The sequence below is a fragment of the Mauremys reevesii genome, linkage group 10, assembly GCF_016161935.1.
Source record: "Mauremys reevesii isolate NIE-2019 linkage group 10, ASM1616193v1, whole genome shotgun sequence".
In the NCBI taxonomy this organism is placed as follows: Eukaryota; Metazoa; Chordata; order Testudines; family Geoemydidae; genus Mauremys; species Mauremys reevesii.
In genome coordinates, this window is record NC_052632.1 from 38665140 (window position 1) to 38680316 (window position 15177).

General features: G+C 44.2%; 1 protein-coding gene across 3 annotated transcripts in view; it reads left to right on the plus strand.

Moving 5' to 3' along the window:
* The window catches only part of EDC3 (enhancer of mRNA decapping 3), a 61906-nt gene that overhangs the window by 43910 nt on the left and 2819 nt on the right, over positions 1–15177 (plus strand). For all 3 annotated transcript variants that reach the window (XM_039491183.1, XM_039491184.1, XM_039491185.1), the window contains exons 5-6: positions 8552–8705; positions 11844–12061. In XM_039491183.1, coding sequence (XP_039347117.1) covers positions 8552–8705; positions 11844–12061 — 372 coding nt within the window. The remainder of the gene's footprint in view (positions 1–8551; positions 8706–11843; positions 12062–15177) is intronic.

Below are 15177 nucleotides of genomic sequence, written 5' to 3' on the forward strand. Positions count from 1 at the left end.
TGGACAGTGAGCCACCGAGGACCGTGGCTGGCGGACAAGCATCCACTGAAATGCTGCCGAGAAGTGGCAACGTCAAGAGGCATCGCTGCCGAACGATGCCTCTTGGTGACGCCGCATTTTGGCGGCGACGCCTCTTGATGATGCTGCTTTTCGGTGGCATTTTGGCAGAAGCTTGTCCGCCGACCAGTACATGGGCGCACATAGATGCTCTGGTGGTGATAGTGGTGAAGGGGTAGTATATTTTCTTGTAAGCTCTTCAGAAGTGTAGCAGGAGGTTTAGAATGGAGAAGGCAGACTTCAAAACTGGAATCTGTTCCAGAGAAAAACGAACACTGAAGCCAGTACAGTGCTTATCAGGTCTTTGGTCATCACTTATTTGAATCCATCCCTGAGGCTCTTCATGTGAATTTACCCCCCAAATGCCCCTTTTGTTCCCCATTACGCAATACTTAAAAAGAAAAGTTAAATGTTGACCCAAAAAAATAAAAATCTGACTACCAAGAAAGCCTAGATGTCCTATTTATGAGAGCAAGAGGGGAGCAATTTGCCTGCTTTCTGCCACTGCTGCCCATCTGGAGAACTGAAGTGTGCCACGAATTTGAAGACCTCTGTCATGTCCCGCCCCCCCCCCCTTAATCTCCTCTTTTCCAAATTAAATATACCCAGTTCCTTAAGCCTTTGCTCAGATGGCTTGAATTCCATCCCTTTGATCATCTTTGTCGCTCATGTCTGGATCCTTTTTAGTTTCTCTATATCCTTTGTATACAATGGTGGCCAAAAATTGGACACAATACTCCAGCTGAGGCCTAACCAGCGCTGAATAGAGTGGTACTATCACCTCTGTTAATGCAACCCAAAATTGCATTTGCTTTTTTTTGCAACAGCATCACATTAGCTATTCTCCATTCACCTGATAAGGAGACTGATTTGAATGATAGGTTATATACCACAGTTAGCTCTGCAATTTAATATCTGAGTTCCTTAAGAACTCTTGGTTGAATCCCATCTGGTCCTGGTGACTTATTACTGTTTAATTTATCAATTTGCTCCAAAACCTCCTCTATCAACACCTCAGTCTGGCAAAGTTCCTCAGATTTGTCACCTAAAAAGAGTGGCTCAGGTGTGGGAATCTCCCTCACATCCTCTGTGAGGATGGAGACAGATGCAAAGATTTCCTTTAGCTTCTCTGCAATGGCCTTGTCTTCCCGAGTGCTCCTTTAGCACCTCAGTTGTCTAGTGGTCCCACTGATTTGTTTGTCCGGTGTCCTGCTTCTGATGTAGCTAAAAACGTTTTTTACTGTTAATTTTTCTGCAGAATTTAAGATTTAATTTGTAGAAGAATTAAGGGTTTTTTTTAGCCCTTAAGGTTCTGAATCAAGTGTAAACCAATGTAGTACTGTCTTCCTGAGTCTACAGACAGATATCTTAAGAGCCTCTGTCCATGTTCATAGCTTTACCAGCAGCAGAATGAGATACAGACGCTGGTCAGTTTCACATTTGCTACTCACAATCCTTGTGTCCAACATGAAACTGACAAGAATTATGCAGATTTTGTAAAGCTGCTCCTGCTTAGGAAAGCTGAGCAGCAACAGAGGTGGAAACTGGAGCTATTCATGGTGGCAGAGGAACTAAAAATAGAAACCCTGGAGAAGGAATAGAACAAGACAAAACGCTCTCTCCATTGTAGTTGTCAGGAGGCTCTAGAAAGGGACAGAGAATTAGAGAATTTCCCTGCGTGCCCCTTACTGCAGCCAAAAGGCTGTGGATTTTGGGGGTGGGGAAGAGACCACTCCTCTTTTGCTTTCCAAGAGCTAGACTCTAGAGGGGGTGTGTGAAACTTCATATGTCAGACGCCCATACAAAAGGTAGGGCCCAGGAACAGCACTCTGGTAGCAATCCCATCACTCTTCTCAGCAGTTGAGTAGTGGGGGGTGGGTAGTAGGACTTCTCGTCTGGACATTGCACCTGGACCTTGCTTTTTAAAGCCACCATCCTCATTTCTTGTACTCCGGATTAATGAGCTTAGCCCTTTTGGTAGTGGATATCAGGTTTTTTCCAGCACTGTGTAGCCTCTGCTTATGCTGTGTGGTATAGTAATTGATTTGAATGGGTAACTTGTTCATAGGTCTGTGCCAAGTATGGAGTGTACTTTAGAAATTATTTCTATATTTCTTGGGTTAACGAGGATTTAGTGCTGCTGTGCATGTCCTGGAATAGTTAATTATATCTGCCTTTTTTTATGGGCAGTTGTAAAATATATATTAATATTAAGGCCTAAGCGGACCTATTTTATTTTCTTGATTACTGAACAGTAAAGATCCACCTTCCAACCCAAACATAATTAAGCTTGGCTAGAGTTCAGTTCTGGTTGCAGTAGTGTTATTGTTTGCGGGTTTACACGCTACCTCCTTGATTGCTTTCCTCCGAGTTTGTTTGTCTCTGTCAGCTTGTTTTAGATAAACCAGCCTGACTGGTTGGACCTTGCGTGAGCGCTAAGAAGGGAAGTTTTCTTGGTGCTTGCATGCTCCTGTGAAAGAGCAATTAGGACAAAGTGTAATACTGGTTCAGGCCTTGCTGTTTGCATGCTATGATACTGTGTAATCTTACTGTACCTTTCTGTCAGCTCCAAGTAATGTCTTTTGCATTAACCCATTAACGGTATGTCTACACAGCAATAAAACCTCCACAGCACTGAGTCTCAGAGACCACTTCAATTGACTCACGCTCATGGAGCTCAGGCTGGAGAGCTAAAAATTGCAGTGTGGATGCCGGGCCGAAGCCCAGGCTCTGAGAACCATCCCTCTTGGAGGATCTCAGAGCCCACGTTCCAGCCCAAGCCTTAATGTCTACGCTGCAATTTTTAAGCCTCTGAGCCCAAGGCCCACTAGCCTGAGTCAGCTGACCTGGGTCAGCTGCAGCTGTGTCATAGGTCATGTACTGCAGTGTAGATGTATCCTAAGTGTTCCCGGTTGCCCGAGCTATCAGACTGATGGAGCAGGCACACATTGTAACTTTCAGCATCCGGAGAGGGTGCTGCTGATTTACCACCTCTTCTGTAAAGGAAAAACCTTTGGTTGTAATATGCCAAATGAGGCTGGTGTGAATTGCGGACCCGGAGTCCCAACCCTCTGGTTAATGAGAATGCTGTGTAGAGTGTAAACAGGGAATCCCAGGACCCTGTCCTCCAGTTTAAAAATATCTGCATTGTTTAAAAGCAATTTGGGAGTCTCAAGCCCCAGGTCAGAGAGGGGAGTATGTGAAATAACAAGTTTGGAGAGACCCTGAACCTGGGTCACTCAATCCTACCTCAGGCTAGAGAAACAAGATCTGATGAATGAGCAAAGATATGAATGGGAATGAGCTATGGCTGAACCTTGCGTGACTCTGGAGGGAAAGAGAGTGTGTGAACACTGACAGGTGCGTGACTAGTTTGACAGGTTTAGGAGTTAGTGGCTTAGGACTCTGAACGTTCAGCTTTTTGAAGTTGCTGCTATCAACTGTTTTAAATTACTTCTGATAATACACATGCTTGCATATGTGCTGCACGTAATAAAAGCTTGATTACAGAAAAGTCTTCTAATTAGCTGTTAACATGCAAGGTCAAGTGTTCAAAACTGTTCCAGGTCTCTGTAGCAGTAATATGTCTAGTTTGTTTCAACAGGTTCCTAGATGTTAAGGCCGGAAAAGATCATTAGATCTAGCCTGACAACACAGGCCATTGAATTTCACTAAGTTACTCCAGCATTGAGCCCAATAATTTGTTTGACTAAAGCATATCTTCCTGAAAGGCATCTGGGCTTGAAGATCTTGAGAGATGGAAAATCCACCACTTCTGATGGTTTGTTCCAATGGTCCATGACTAGGGCTCCTAGGTGCTACAGGAATACAAATGATCACCTGCACTGTTAAAAGATTGTGCCTTGTTTCTAATTTGAATCTGGCTTTAACGTCATGCCATTGGTTCTTGTTTTGCTTCTCCACTAGATTAGAGCCTTTTAGTAGCTGGTGTTTTCTCCCTTTATGAAGGCACTTATACACTGTGATCAAGTCACCTCTTGAGCTTCTTTTTGAGCTCGATCTGTTTAGCTTAAGTCTCTCACTTGTAAGGCATCTTCTCCAGCCCTCAAATAGTTGTGGCTCTCTTTGCACCCTGTTTTTCAACATCCTGTTTATAATGTGGACATCAGAACTGCACACAATATTCCCGTCCTGGTCTCACCAATGCTTCCCTACTCCCCTGTTTGTATATCCACTAATTGTATTTGTCAGTTTTGCCATAGCATCGCACAGGGAGTTCATGTTGAGTTGCTTGGTCACCGTGACTCCTGAATCCTTTTCAGAGTCACTGCTATCTAGGAGATAGTTCCCCATTCTGTAGGTATGGCCTGCATTCCTTGTTCCTTGCAGTTGTGGTTGTATTAAAACCATTTTATTTGCATGAGCCCAGCCCACTCAGCAATCCAGATGACTCTGTATGTTTGCCCTGTCGTCATTATTTACCATTCCACCAGTCTTTGTGATCCGCAACACCATACGGGTAGACAAGGGCAAGCAGGGGGTTACATGGATTGAGCTAAGCTAGCTCTCTTGGTGCAAACTCTGGCTTGCTCTTGTTGGTGCTTGGGAGTCGGCACCAGTGCAGCTACACCACTAGCTGAATTGACGCCGTTCCTGAGTTCATATGTAGACTGTGTCTGTAACTGATACGTGTGTGAAAATGAATCAGGATTGATGTTTGTGACTGTTGCAGAAGTAGGGCAACATTAATGAAAGTACCAGATTTTTTTGGCACTTCAGTCAGGCCCTCCGCCTGGCACTTCATGCCATGCCTAAGCTGTGAAAGAGAGCTTCATCTTCTCGTGAGTGATGTACATTTTTTTTATCTGTAATGATCTCCCACATGCTTCCTGTGCCTCTCACCTGCCAGTCTCACAAAGTGACAACAGACAGAATGTTCAACAATAAATCCCAAAGCCTTCACTCATTCAGAGGCTGCTGATTGTTCCTGAATGCCTCTAGGCACTCCTTATTCAGTTCAGAGCAGTGTATCCGAATTAGCCAAACAGAAGTGAGCCAAGAACTTGCGCAATTGCCTGCCTGCAGTCATTCCCCCTCAAGCTGTGATTATCAAATATCATGAGCTAAGCAGAATTGAGCTGTGCTGGTATGTGGATGGGAGACCTGTAGGGAAATCCAGGTACTGCAGGGTGGAATATTGAGGGACGAGTATCATATATCCCTAGAGTTTTTACTGAGCCGTTATTCTAGCACAGCGCTAGAAGGTGCTGCATTATTTGAGAACTTTTCATTGAGATGTTAAAGGTCTTGACGTGTGTGGTCAAAGATCCAGTGATATTTTGGAAGCACATTCTTTCTACCTGATTCCCCCTGCATTTTGAATTGGATACAGTATTCTAAACTTCTTGTCCTAAGCGGTTATGTATTGCTGTCGTGTGCCGGTTTACAGCTGCTGTGTTCCAACTCAGAGGGGTTTGCCTTTCTGTGGCAGGGAAGTGGATTTTCCAAAATTAGTGAAGTCTGTAAAATTCTAGGGGTTCATTGCATGAAAGGTGTCCCATTAGTGCAAGTTCATTCTTGCTTAGAGTTGGAGTGGGGTAGAGAATTGGGTAGTCATAGCTCCAAATACTTTAAATAAAAAAATCTAGGTTGTTTTACCATTGACTTCTTGGGATCTCACTGTAGAAGTGAGGAACCATCTCTGCTCTGCCATCCATTGCAGCAGGGTACGTTATTTTCAGCACTTCAGTCCTGCTGATCCAGTCTTTTTTTCCACTCCAGAGTTGGAGCAAGTCCCGGTGTGTTAGAGAATGGTGTTGCCAAACAACACACAAGTGTCTGAGAAACACTGAGAAATATATAGTGACCTCTTCATTATTCTTGTGCCCATATGATCCTGGCAGAAGTTCTGTCCCTCTGGAATTTTGCTGTGTGGAGAACCAGAGCAGATCCTGGAATGATACTGTTCTTGTTGGGACTTGGTGTTCTGTGACCAGATTTCTAGAGCCCTGCATGGATACAAAATTTGTATCCGCATCCGATATGCAAAAATGGTTCCCAGATATCCTCATCCACGGATATCTGCAGATTTGCAGGGCTCTACAGATTTCCCCAACAGGGCACAACTGAGGTGACCTTGACAGCTATCCTCCATTAGCTCAAAGATATTTGTTTTACGTTACTTGTGTTAGGAATAACGTGAACAGATAATGAGGCTGGATTGAGCAAAATGTGTAGAGGTTGGTGGTCTCGTCCTTTGGAACCTCAGGATCCTTTAATTTGGCTGGTCATTATTGTCACGTTAAGGTATAATATCTTTCCTCTCCATGGGGTGCATCTAGGTCACAGCTTCTGTTCCCTGGCTTCCAGTGCCACTAAAGTCTGTCACAGCCATGTGCACATCCCTTATAATGAGTTTGGAGGTGGTTTCTTGTGTTCAGGGTGTCATGGAAGCCCCTTAAAGAACTCAAGTAATTTAAAGAATAAGGGCTTGGCTACACTTACAAATTTGCAGCGCTGCAGCAGGGTGTGAAAACACACCCTCTCCAGCGCTGCAAATTGCGGCGCTGCAAAGCGCCAGTGTGGTCAAAGCCCCAGCGCTGGGAGCGCGGCTCCCAGCACTGTACGTTATTCCCCACAGGGAGGTGGAGTACGGACAGCGCTGGGAGAGCTCTCTCCCAGCGCTGGTGCTTTGACTACACTTAGCGCTTCAAAGCGCTGCCGCGGCAGCGCTTTGAAGTGCTAAGTGTAGCCACAGCCTTAGAGTGGAGTTTGCAGGCTACACAAGATCTTCTCCCCCTAAAGGAGTTATCCCTGGCCAGAGAAACCTAAGGTCTGTATGATCCTTCCCACATTTATGATGATCCTCAAAGCCATGGGCTGCCCTTTGGATGGATGTCTGCCATATTATTCTAAGCCCAGCTGCTCTGTGGGCTGTCACAATGTTGTATAAGTACCTGAAGGATGGCTCTCATGGGCTTGCAGAAGATGAGAGCTATTAATAAACAGAACTAAAATAACTGCAGAATGCAATTGAACCATTTTAATTTCTCAGCCACACTCTGCATAGGGCTGGTTCTTAGATTGAGATGTGCCATGGTAAAACTGCCTCTACCTCAATACAACGCTGTCCTTGGAAGCCAAAAAATCTTACCATGTTATAGGTGAAACTGTGTTATATTGAACTTGCTTTGATCCACCGGAGTGCACAGCCTTGCCCCCCGGAGCACTGCTTTACCGCGTTATATCCAAATTTGTGTTATATCAGGTGGCGTTATATTGAGGTAGCGGTGTATCACAGGCACCAGTCAGAAGCCTTTGAGCTGTTTGCTGCCTGATAAAGTCTATGGCTGGATTATTCAAAGGGGCTGGCAAGAGGTAGGTCCCCAAATACCATGGCAAAAACTCTTGAGAATCCCACCCTATATAGTTACAGGGCTTTAGTTGCTATCTTTCTGAGTTTAGAGGTGTGGATTCCTGGCCAGGAAGCCAGCATCACCTGCTGAGTTGAGATCAATTCAGCCAGAGAAGACATTTGGGGTCTTTTGGAGGTTGCATAAAGTCTGAGACGGGGTGGTACAGTACAGTGGGACTGTGGGGGACACCCTTTCATTTCTTCTGGTGGTGATGTGAAGCCGCTAAGATTTAGGGGATTATAGGTGGTGTGAGTAACATGGTGCCCTTGCCAGCTGTATGAATAAGAAGTTGGGTTGATGGAGGGAGAAATTTTTTTTGTTTTGAGACTTGTGAAGTAGGAAACTAGCTGGCTTTTATAGTTTGCCCTCACAAATCCATCTAGCTTTTCAGTTATCCATGTATTGATTCCATCCTGGGATCCCAGGGCAGTTTATTCTGGAGAGTCTGGGTTTAGAAACAATGTAACCGCTGTCTCATTAAGGAGGGAAATGCTAGTGTTTTTGGTAGCAGTAGTAAGACATGGAGTAAGCAGGAGTTTGGGGAAACGTCCTTCCCAAAGACTCCTCAATCCAGAATTGCCACGCTCCCCTTGCTATCCTGTTCTTGAGCGGAGGCTGCTAGTTGGCAAGAACAGGGGTCTACTGAGACAAGGTCACTTTTGCTGTTGAGCTTCCAGGATTAAGCTACTTCCAAAGAAACCTTTTTTTGTGTGTGTGTGTGCAAGTTCTAGGCATACTTGTAGTAATAACTTGAGCCAGGAGGCCCCTTTCCCAATTAGTAATTGTGGTTTGTCCTCCAAGTTTGTTTCTTAGGAGCCTAGAGGAGAATGCAGCCATTCTCACACCCCTTGAAGAAATAGTTCCTGTGGCAGTGTGCCGAATAAGTGCAGTAGCTAGCTAGTTGAGATTCAAATGGCTGCCTCTTGAAGGGAGCTGGAGCCTGCTGGGAGCACAGCTGCTGATCCACCCATCAGAGATAAGGGGACCTCCTGTAGAGACAAGTAGCCTCTTTGTTATATTCATTTTGGAGCGGTCTGTCATTTAGTTCAGAACAGATCTTAACCCTCTGGATGTGTCTGATTATTCTGTCCTTCCTGCCCCTTCTCTTTGAATTGCAGACTCTGGGCTAGTCGTCCCAAGCGTCTCTTATGAACTGCACAAAAAGGTGCTTTCAGTAGCTGAGAAACATGGACTGACTCTGGAGCGCAGACTGGAGATGACTGGGGTGTGCGCCAGCCAGATGGCATTGAGTCTGCTCGGAGGACCCAACAGGTAAACAACCAAAAAAACCCTGCTGTGAATCTCCCCATTTGCCTTGTGAATGGAGTTTACGGAAACCAGCTTGTTCATCAAAGATGTGGCCAAATGAAGTTGTATAAAATAGTCTCCAGTGACAATCTTTGTAACTGTCACAGTTCAGGACACTGCACCTGTCCAGCAAGGGCACCTGCTCTCAGGCGTCTGGCTCCCAGCCAGTGCCTTTCTTGGGTAAAGACCTGCATCTCTCCCTTCTGACCCAGGTATATCCAGGCTGCACAGTTCCCTGCCTTCATTGTTCTCCCCAGCAGAGACAGGCTGCCTAAGCACACAGTTAACAGGTGTAATTGTTAACAGCTATGAGGTACCACACAGCATTTCCTATGCAGGCCTACTTTATTCTTAAGGTAAAACTCATTAAGGAGAAAACATTAAAAGTAATAAAACAACCTATACAAATACTAATAAGCTTACCAGAGTTAACCCCAACCCTAATATGGAGCAGTCCTTCAGGCCCTGCTTCCTTCCCCACCCCCCCAATCCAAGGGTTACAAATTCATCACAGCTTCAGCTCAGAACAAGCACTCTCATAGCATGTTTAGTCTACCCGCTATATCAGGGGTGGCCAACCTGTGGCTCCGGAGCCACATGTGGCTCTTCAGAAGTTAATATGCAGCTCCTTGTATAGGCACCAACTCTGGGGCTGGAGCTACAGGTGCCAACTTTCCAATGTGCCGGGGGCGGGGGGCGCTCACTGTTCAACCCCTGGCTCTGCCACAGGCCCTGCCCCAACTCCACCCCTTCCCACCCTTTCCTCTGAGCCTGCCATGTCCTCGCCGCCTCCTCCTGTCCCCCAGAGCCTCCTGCACGCCACGAAACAGCTGATCAGGTGTGGGGAGGCGCTGATCAGGCTGCCGGTGGGCAGGAGGTGCTGATGAGGGGCTGCTGACATATTACTGTGGCTCTTTGGCAACATACATTGGTAAATTCTGTCTCCTTCTCAGGCTCAGGTTGGCCACCCCTGCTCTATACAGTTCAGGGGTCTTTGATCTAGAGTTTCTAGGAGCAGGTAATTAGTAGACAATGGGTTTTCCCCTCCAGGCATCATTTGAAAAGGGAGGATTTGAAGTGGGTCATTTGCATTCCCCAGGTACAGGTCTCTCGCAACTTACGCGCATTTAACATGCGTGATTTCAGCTTTATGTTGAAAGGCCTGGAGTCCGGGAGGGGGCGTGACCTCAAGTAGAAGAGGCGTGGCCTCAAGATTTAAAGGTCCTAGGGCACCAGCTGTGGCTGGGAGTCCCAGGGCCTTTAAATCACCCAGGGGGCTCCCAGCTGCAGAGGTGGCTGGTAGCCCCTGGGCGAACTAAAGGGCCCGAGGCTCCAGCCACTGTGGAGCTTCAGGCCCTTTAAATGCCAGCCCCAGCCCGGCTGCCAAAGCTGCGGGCGGGATTTAAAAGGCTCCTCCGGGCTCCCCACCACGGCGGGAAGCCTGGTGGAGCCCTTTAAATCCCGTCTGCAGCTTTGGCAGCTGGGCGGGAGGGGAGACCTTTAAATCCCACCCGCAGCTCCGGCAGCTGGGCTGGGGCTGGCATTTAAAGGGCCCGAAGCTTCACGGTGGCTGGAGCCTCGGGCCCTTTAGTTCGCCCAGGGGCTACCAGCCACCTCTGCAGCTGGGAGCCCCCTGGGTGATTTAAAGGCCCTGGGACTCCCAGCCACAGCTGGTGCCCTAGGACCTTTAAATCTTGAGGCCACGCCTCTTCTACTTGAGGTCACGCTCCCGGACTCAATTCCTGGTGGAAACTTTTTCAGAGAAGCTAACTCAGGGAAGACGTAACTCAAGAAAGATGAAAACACTTTATAATTTCAGATTAGCTGATCCTTTGCATGAATAATGACACCCTTCTTTAGGTATTTATTTTAAATGTCATATTTTTAAAGGCAGATGCCAATAAAAACAAACAAAACTCAAGAACTAAGAGGAATGCACCATCTAGTTACAATATCACTTAATTTTTTTTTTAAAACTTGAATCCAGTTTGGGAGTCTTAATCTTTTCCTGGGGCCTAATTTGACAAGAGGTCAGATATGCAGTTGGTCCTGTCTGCATGTGTGCGCGCACACACCCTTTATGTGAGCAAAAACCTGCCTTCAGTGTGCAGTCACTAACTAGTCAAGTAGACACATAATTGCATCACACTTTTAAGCCTGATTTACGTGACCCTAATATTTTAAGGTATTTTCATCCCACTGGAGTGAGAGCATTAACTCCCGCTTGTGTTGTGTAGATAGTGCTGCACCTCAATCCAATGTCTCTCAAAACATTGTCTACACAGCAGCAGCGCTTTCCCTAACAATTGATGCTTGCTTATGCCTTGAGATCATTCATGAGGCTGCCTTGCTGGATAGAAAGTAGACACATCCACTTAATCTGTTATTGCGCCTGAAACTGGTGGTGCATGGAGGTAATGGGAGTGCTTTAGAAATACGGTAGTATGAATTGTTTTCTACCTTTTAATGTATCTGATGGGTCTGAGGTGAACCCTAAGTTCATGGTGGCGTTGCTATGCTTTAAAAAGCTCTTATTCATTCATTCCTTTCTTGGGTTCAAAACAAGCCCATTGGAGAGGGGCAAAATGGCTCTTTTATTCTCCCTGTGTTGCACTGTATGCTACTATAGAACAATGGTCTCACAGCAAAGCCCCACAAAAAGAGAGCCAAACAAAGGAAAAGGTGAAACCATAGAACTCCAACCTGCTTGAACTGCAACACCTTCTCAGCATCCAATGGAAGTGCCCCTTGTTTTGAAACAGAGCCCTTGTGGACGGGGTATTGATGAGATTAATAGAATAGTGCTGCAAGGTTCCAGAGTTTTGCTGTCTGTTTTACCTTTTGAGGAAACACTGAAGTGGAGCAGGCAGGTCATCAGTAATTTCCCAGTGCGTAAGTGCTGGACAGGATGAGATGCTGTCACAGCATATATATGTGTCTTTCCAGAGCAGGAGAACTCTGGGTTCCTAATCTTCAGATCGTTAAACAGCTTAGGGAGATTTCTGGGACCTCCACACTCTAGATTCCATTGTCATCACTCTCCCATGGAAAGAATGCAGAAGACACGTGGGTTTTAATGGTTTCCCCATCTCTGTGTTTCAGGTTGAATCCTAAAAATGTTCACCAGCGACCCACAGTGGCTCTGCTGTGTGGCCCCCATGTGAAGGGGGCCCAGGGAATCAGCTGTGGACGGCATCTTTCCAACCATGACGTTCATGTCATTCTCTTCCTACCCAACTTTGTCAAGATGCTGGAATCCATCACTAATGAGCTGAACCTCTTCAGCAAGACCCAAGGCCAGCAGGTGTCCAGTGTCAAAGGTAAGCAGTGTAAGGCTTTGGTGAAAGCTGGGTCTGAGCTGGGACACTGAGCAACTTGAAGAAGCTTGTGCTGAAACAGTCAGGTCCTACTTCTGAGTGCAGCACCGAAGGCCTGCACTGTTGCAGCATCAACAGTTTTCCTTCGAGTGATTATGCACAGAAATATTCCGCTGTAGGTGTGCGTGCACCCAATGCACTCGAGTCTCAATGGAAAGTATATGTGCACAACACATCTCGAAGAACAACGGTTATTGGACAGGTAAGTAACCCATTTTTCTTGGAAGGGAACTTGTCTGTCTAATTGAGCGTGTTTATTCTAACACTGTCATGTATTCTTAGTCCAATGGCACCACTTAGTGGTCACCAGTGGCATTCCCTCCTTTTACACACCTATGGATTATTTGTAGGGCCGTCGACTGCACTTAACTCATGCGATTAATTCAAAAAAATTAATCACGATTAATTGCACTGTTAAACAATAGAACACCAATTGAAATTTATTAAATATTTTTGAATGTTTTTCTACATTTTCAATTATATTGATTTCAATTACAACACAGAATACAAAGTGTACGGTGCACATTTTATATTATTTTTATTACAAATATTTGCACTGTAAAAATTATAAACAAAAAATAGTATTTTTCAATTCACCTCATACAAGTACTGAAGTGCAATCTCTATAGTGAAAGTGTAACTTACAAATGTAGATTTTTTTTGTTACATAACTGCACTCAAAAACAAACAATGTAAAACTTTAGAGCCTACAAGTCCAGGCAATCCTACTTCTTGTTCAGTCAATCGCTAAGACTAACAAGTTTGTTAACAAGGGAGATACTGCTGCCTGCTTCTTATTTACAATGTCACCTGAAAGTGAGAACAGGCGTTTGCATGTGTAGCCCTGAGGATTAATCTGTTGGTTTGTATAAAATGTCTTTTTGATATAAGTGTGTAGGCTTTATAGATATAGAATTATTTGCAATAGCTGAAATGCAAGATACCTACAGATATCCAGGCCAGACACCCTGGCCAATTTCCTGCGTGATGCTGAAAGCAACCTTTAGGACCCTTACTCAGAAAAGTAATAATAGAATACAAACCCACGTAAATGTCTGAGGACCTTTTGAATGTCTCAAAACCTTTCACCTAGATAGGGTGAAAAGTGGGAATTTCTGCCCACAAATCTAACATGTACACCACAAACTGCGTATATACCTGTCACTCATACGCATGTTTATGTTGGCCTATGAGAATAGGTTCCCTAACCTTTCCGTGGGGAAAGACAAATTTGGGCATAGGAGGAAGGATTTCTCCCTATAAAAAGGGTGACAATCCACCATTAGGCAGGCGATACATCCATCTTTCTATTCTCCATCGTCTCACCCTGCCTACACCTACGAAAGCTGTCAACTACTGATAAATCGTGGTGTTATTTCTTTTCAAAGTTGTAAGTATAAAAAACTTTAATTTCTGCTTTACCTCTAAAGCATCTAGTTTATAGAGGGTTTAACTCATAACCATTTTCATCACTTCCTCTATCTATCAGAGGTGTGAAAAACTCCCTAGTGCTACTGCACTAGTGAATTTAGAACTGTTTATTATCATAGGTATATTTCTTATAGAACTGTGATATTTGTAACTTTGTAATCTCAAACTGCTTTTAACATTTTACATTTACCTATTGTTTCATTGATTTTAAATAAAAGGTCTTGATTGACTAATTTTGTCTCAGTGTAAGTTCCTGTCATATACCCCAATCTTCTTGTATAAATTCTGCAAAGCCTGATTTAAGACGAACTCTTATCTTTTGAACACACATATTGGCATACCATACCCATATTATTAATATATATTAATTATCTACTAATATTACTAATTAATTAGAAATTTAATTATTAAATAAAACTAAATTAAGTGGATAAATTCCACTGACCCTACTAACCCACCCCAAATCAGGCTACACATGGCACTTTTGTAGTCAGCATTGCAGGGTATTTACATGCCAGATATACTAGACATTTGTATGCCCCTTCATGCTTCGGCCACCATTCCAGAGGACGTGCTTCCATGCTGATGATGTTCATTTAAAAAAAAAATGCGTTAATTAAATTTGTGACTGAACTCCTTGGGGGAGAATTGTATGTCCCCGCTGTTTTACCTGCATTCTGCCTATATTTCATGTTATAGCAATCTCGGATGATGACCCAGCACATGTTGTTTGATTTACGAACACTGTCACTGCAGATTTGACAAAACGCAAAGGAGGTACCAATGTGAGACTATCTAAAAATAGCTACAGCACTCGACCCAAGGTTTAAGAATCTGAAGTGCTGTCCAAAGTCTGAGAGGGATGAGGGTATGGAGCATGCTCTCATAATCTTAAAAGAGCAACACTCTGATGCGGAAACTACAGAACCCGAACCACCAAAACAAAAAAATCAACCTTCTACTGGTGGCATCTGACTCAGATGATGAAAATGAACGTGCATCGGTCCATTCTGCTTTGGATCGTTATCGAGCTGAACCCGTCATCAGCATGGATGCATATCCTCTGGAATGGTGGTTGAAGCATGAAGGGACATATGCATCTTTAACACATCTGGCATGTAAATATCTTGCGATACCGGTTATAACAGTGCCGTTCAAACGCCTGTTCTCACTTTCAGGTGACATTGTAAACAAGAAGCGGGGACCATTATCTCCTGCAAATTTAACCAGACTTGTTTGTCTGAGCGATTGGCTGAAGTAGGACTGAATGGACTTGTAGGCTCTAAAGTTTTACATTGTTTTATTTTTGAATGCAGTTTTTTTTGTATATAATTTGACATTTGTAAATTCAACTTTCATGATAGAGATTGCACTACAGTATTTGTATTAGGTGAATTGAAATATACTATTTATTTTGTTTTTTACAGTGCAAATATTGGTATTAAAATAGAAAGTAAGCACTGTACACATTATATTGTGTTGAAATTGAAATCAATATATTTGAAAATATGGAAAACATCCAAAAATATTTAAATAAATGGTTTTCTATTATTGTTTAACAGTGCGATTAATCACGCAATTACTTTTTTTAAGATGAGACAACAGGTGAATACAACAGACAGATGATG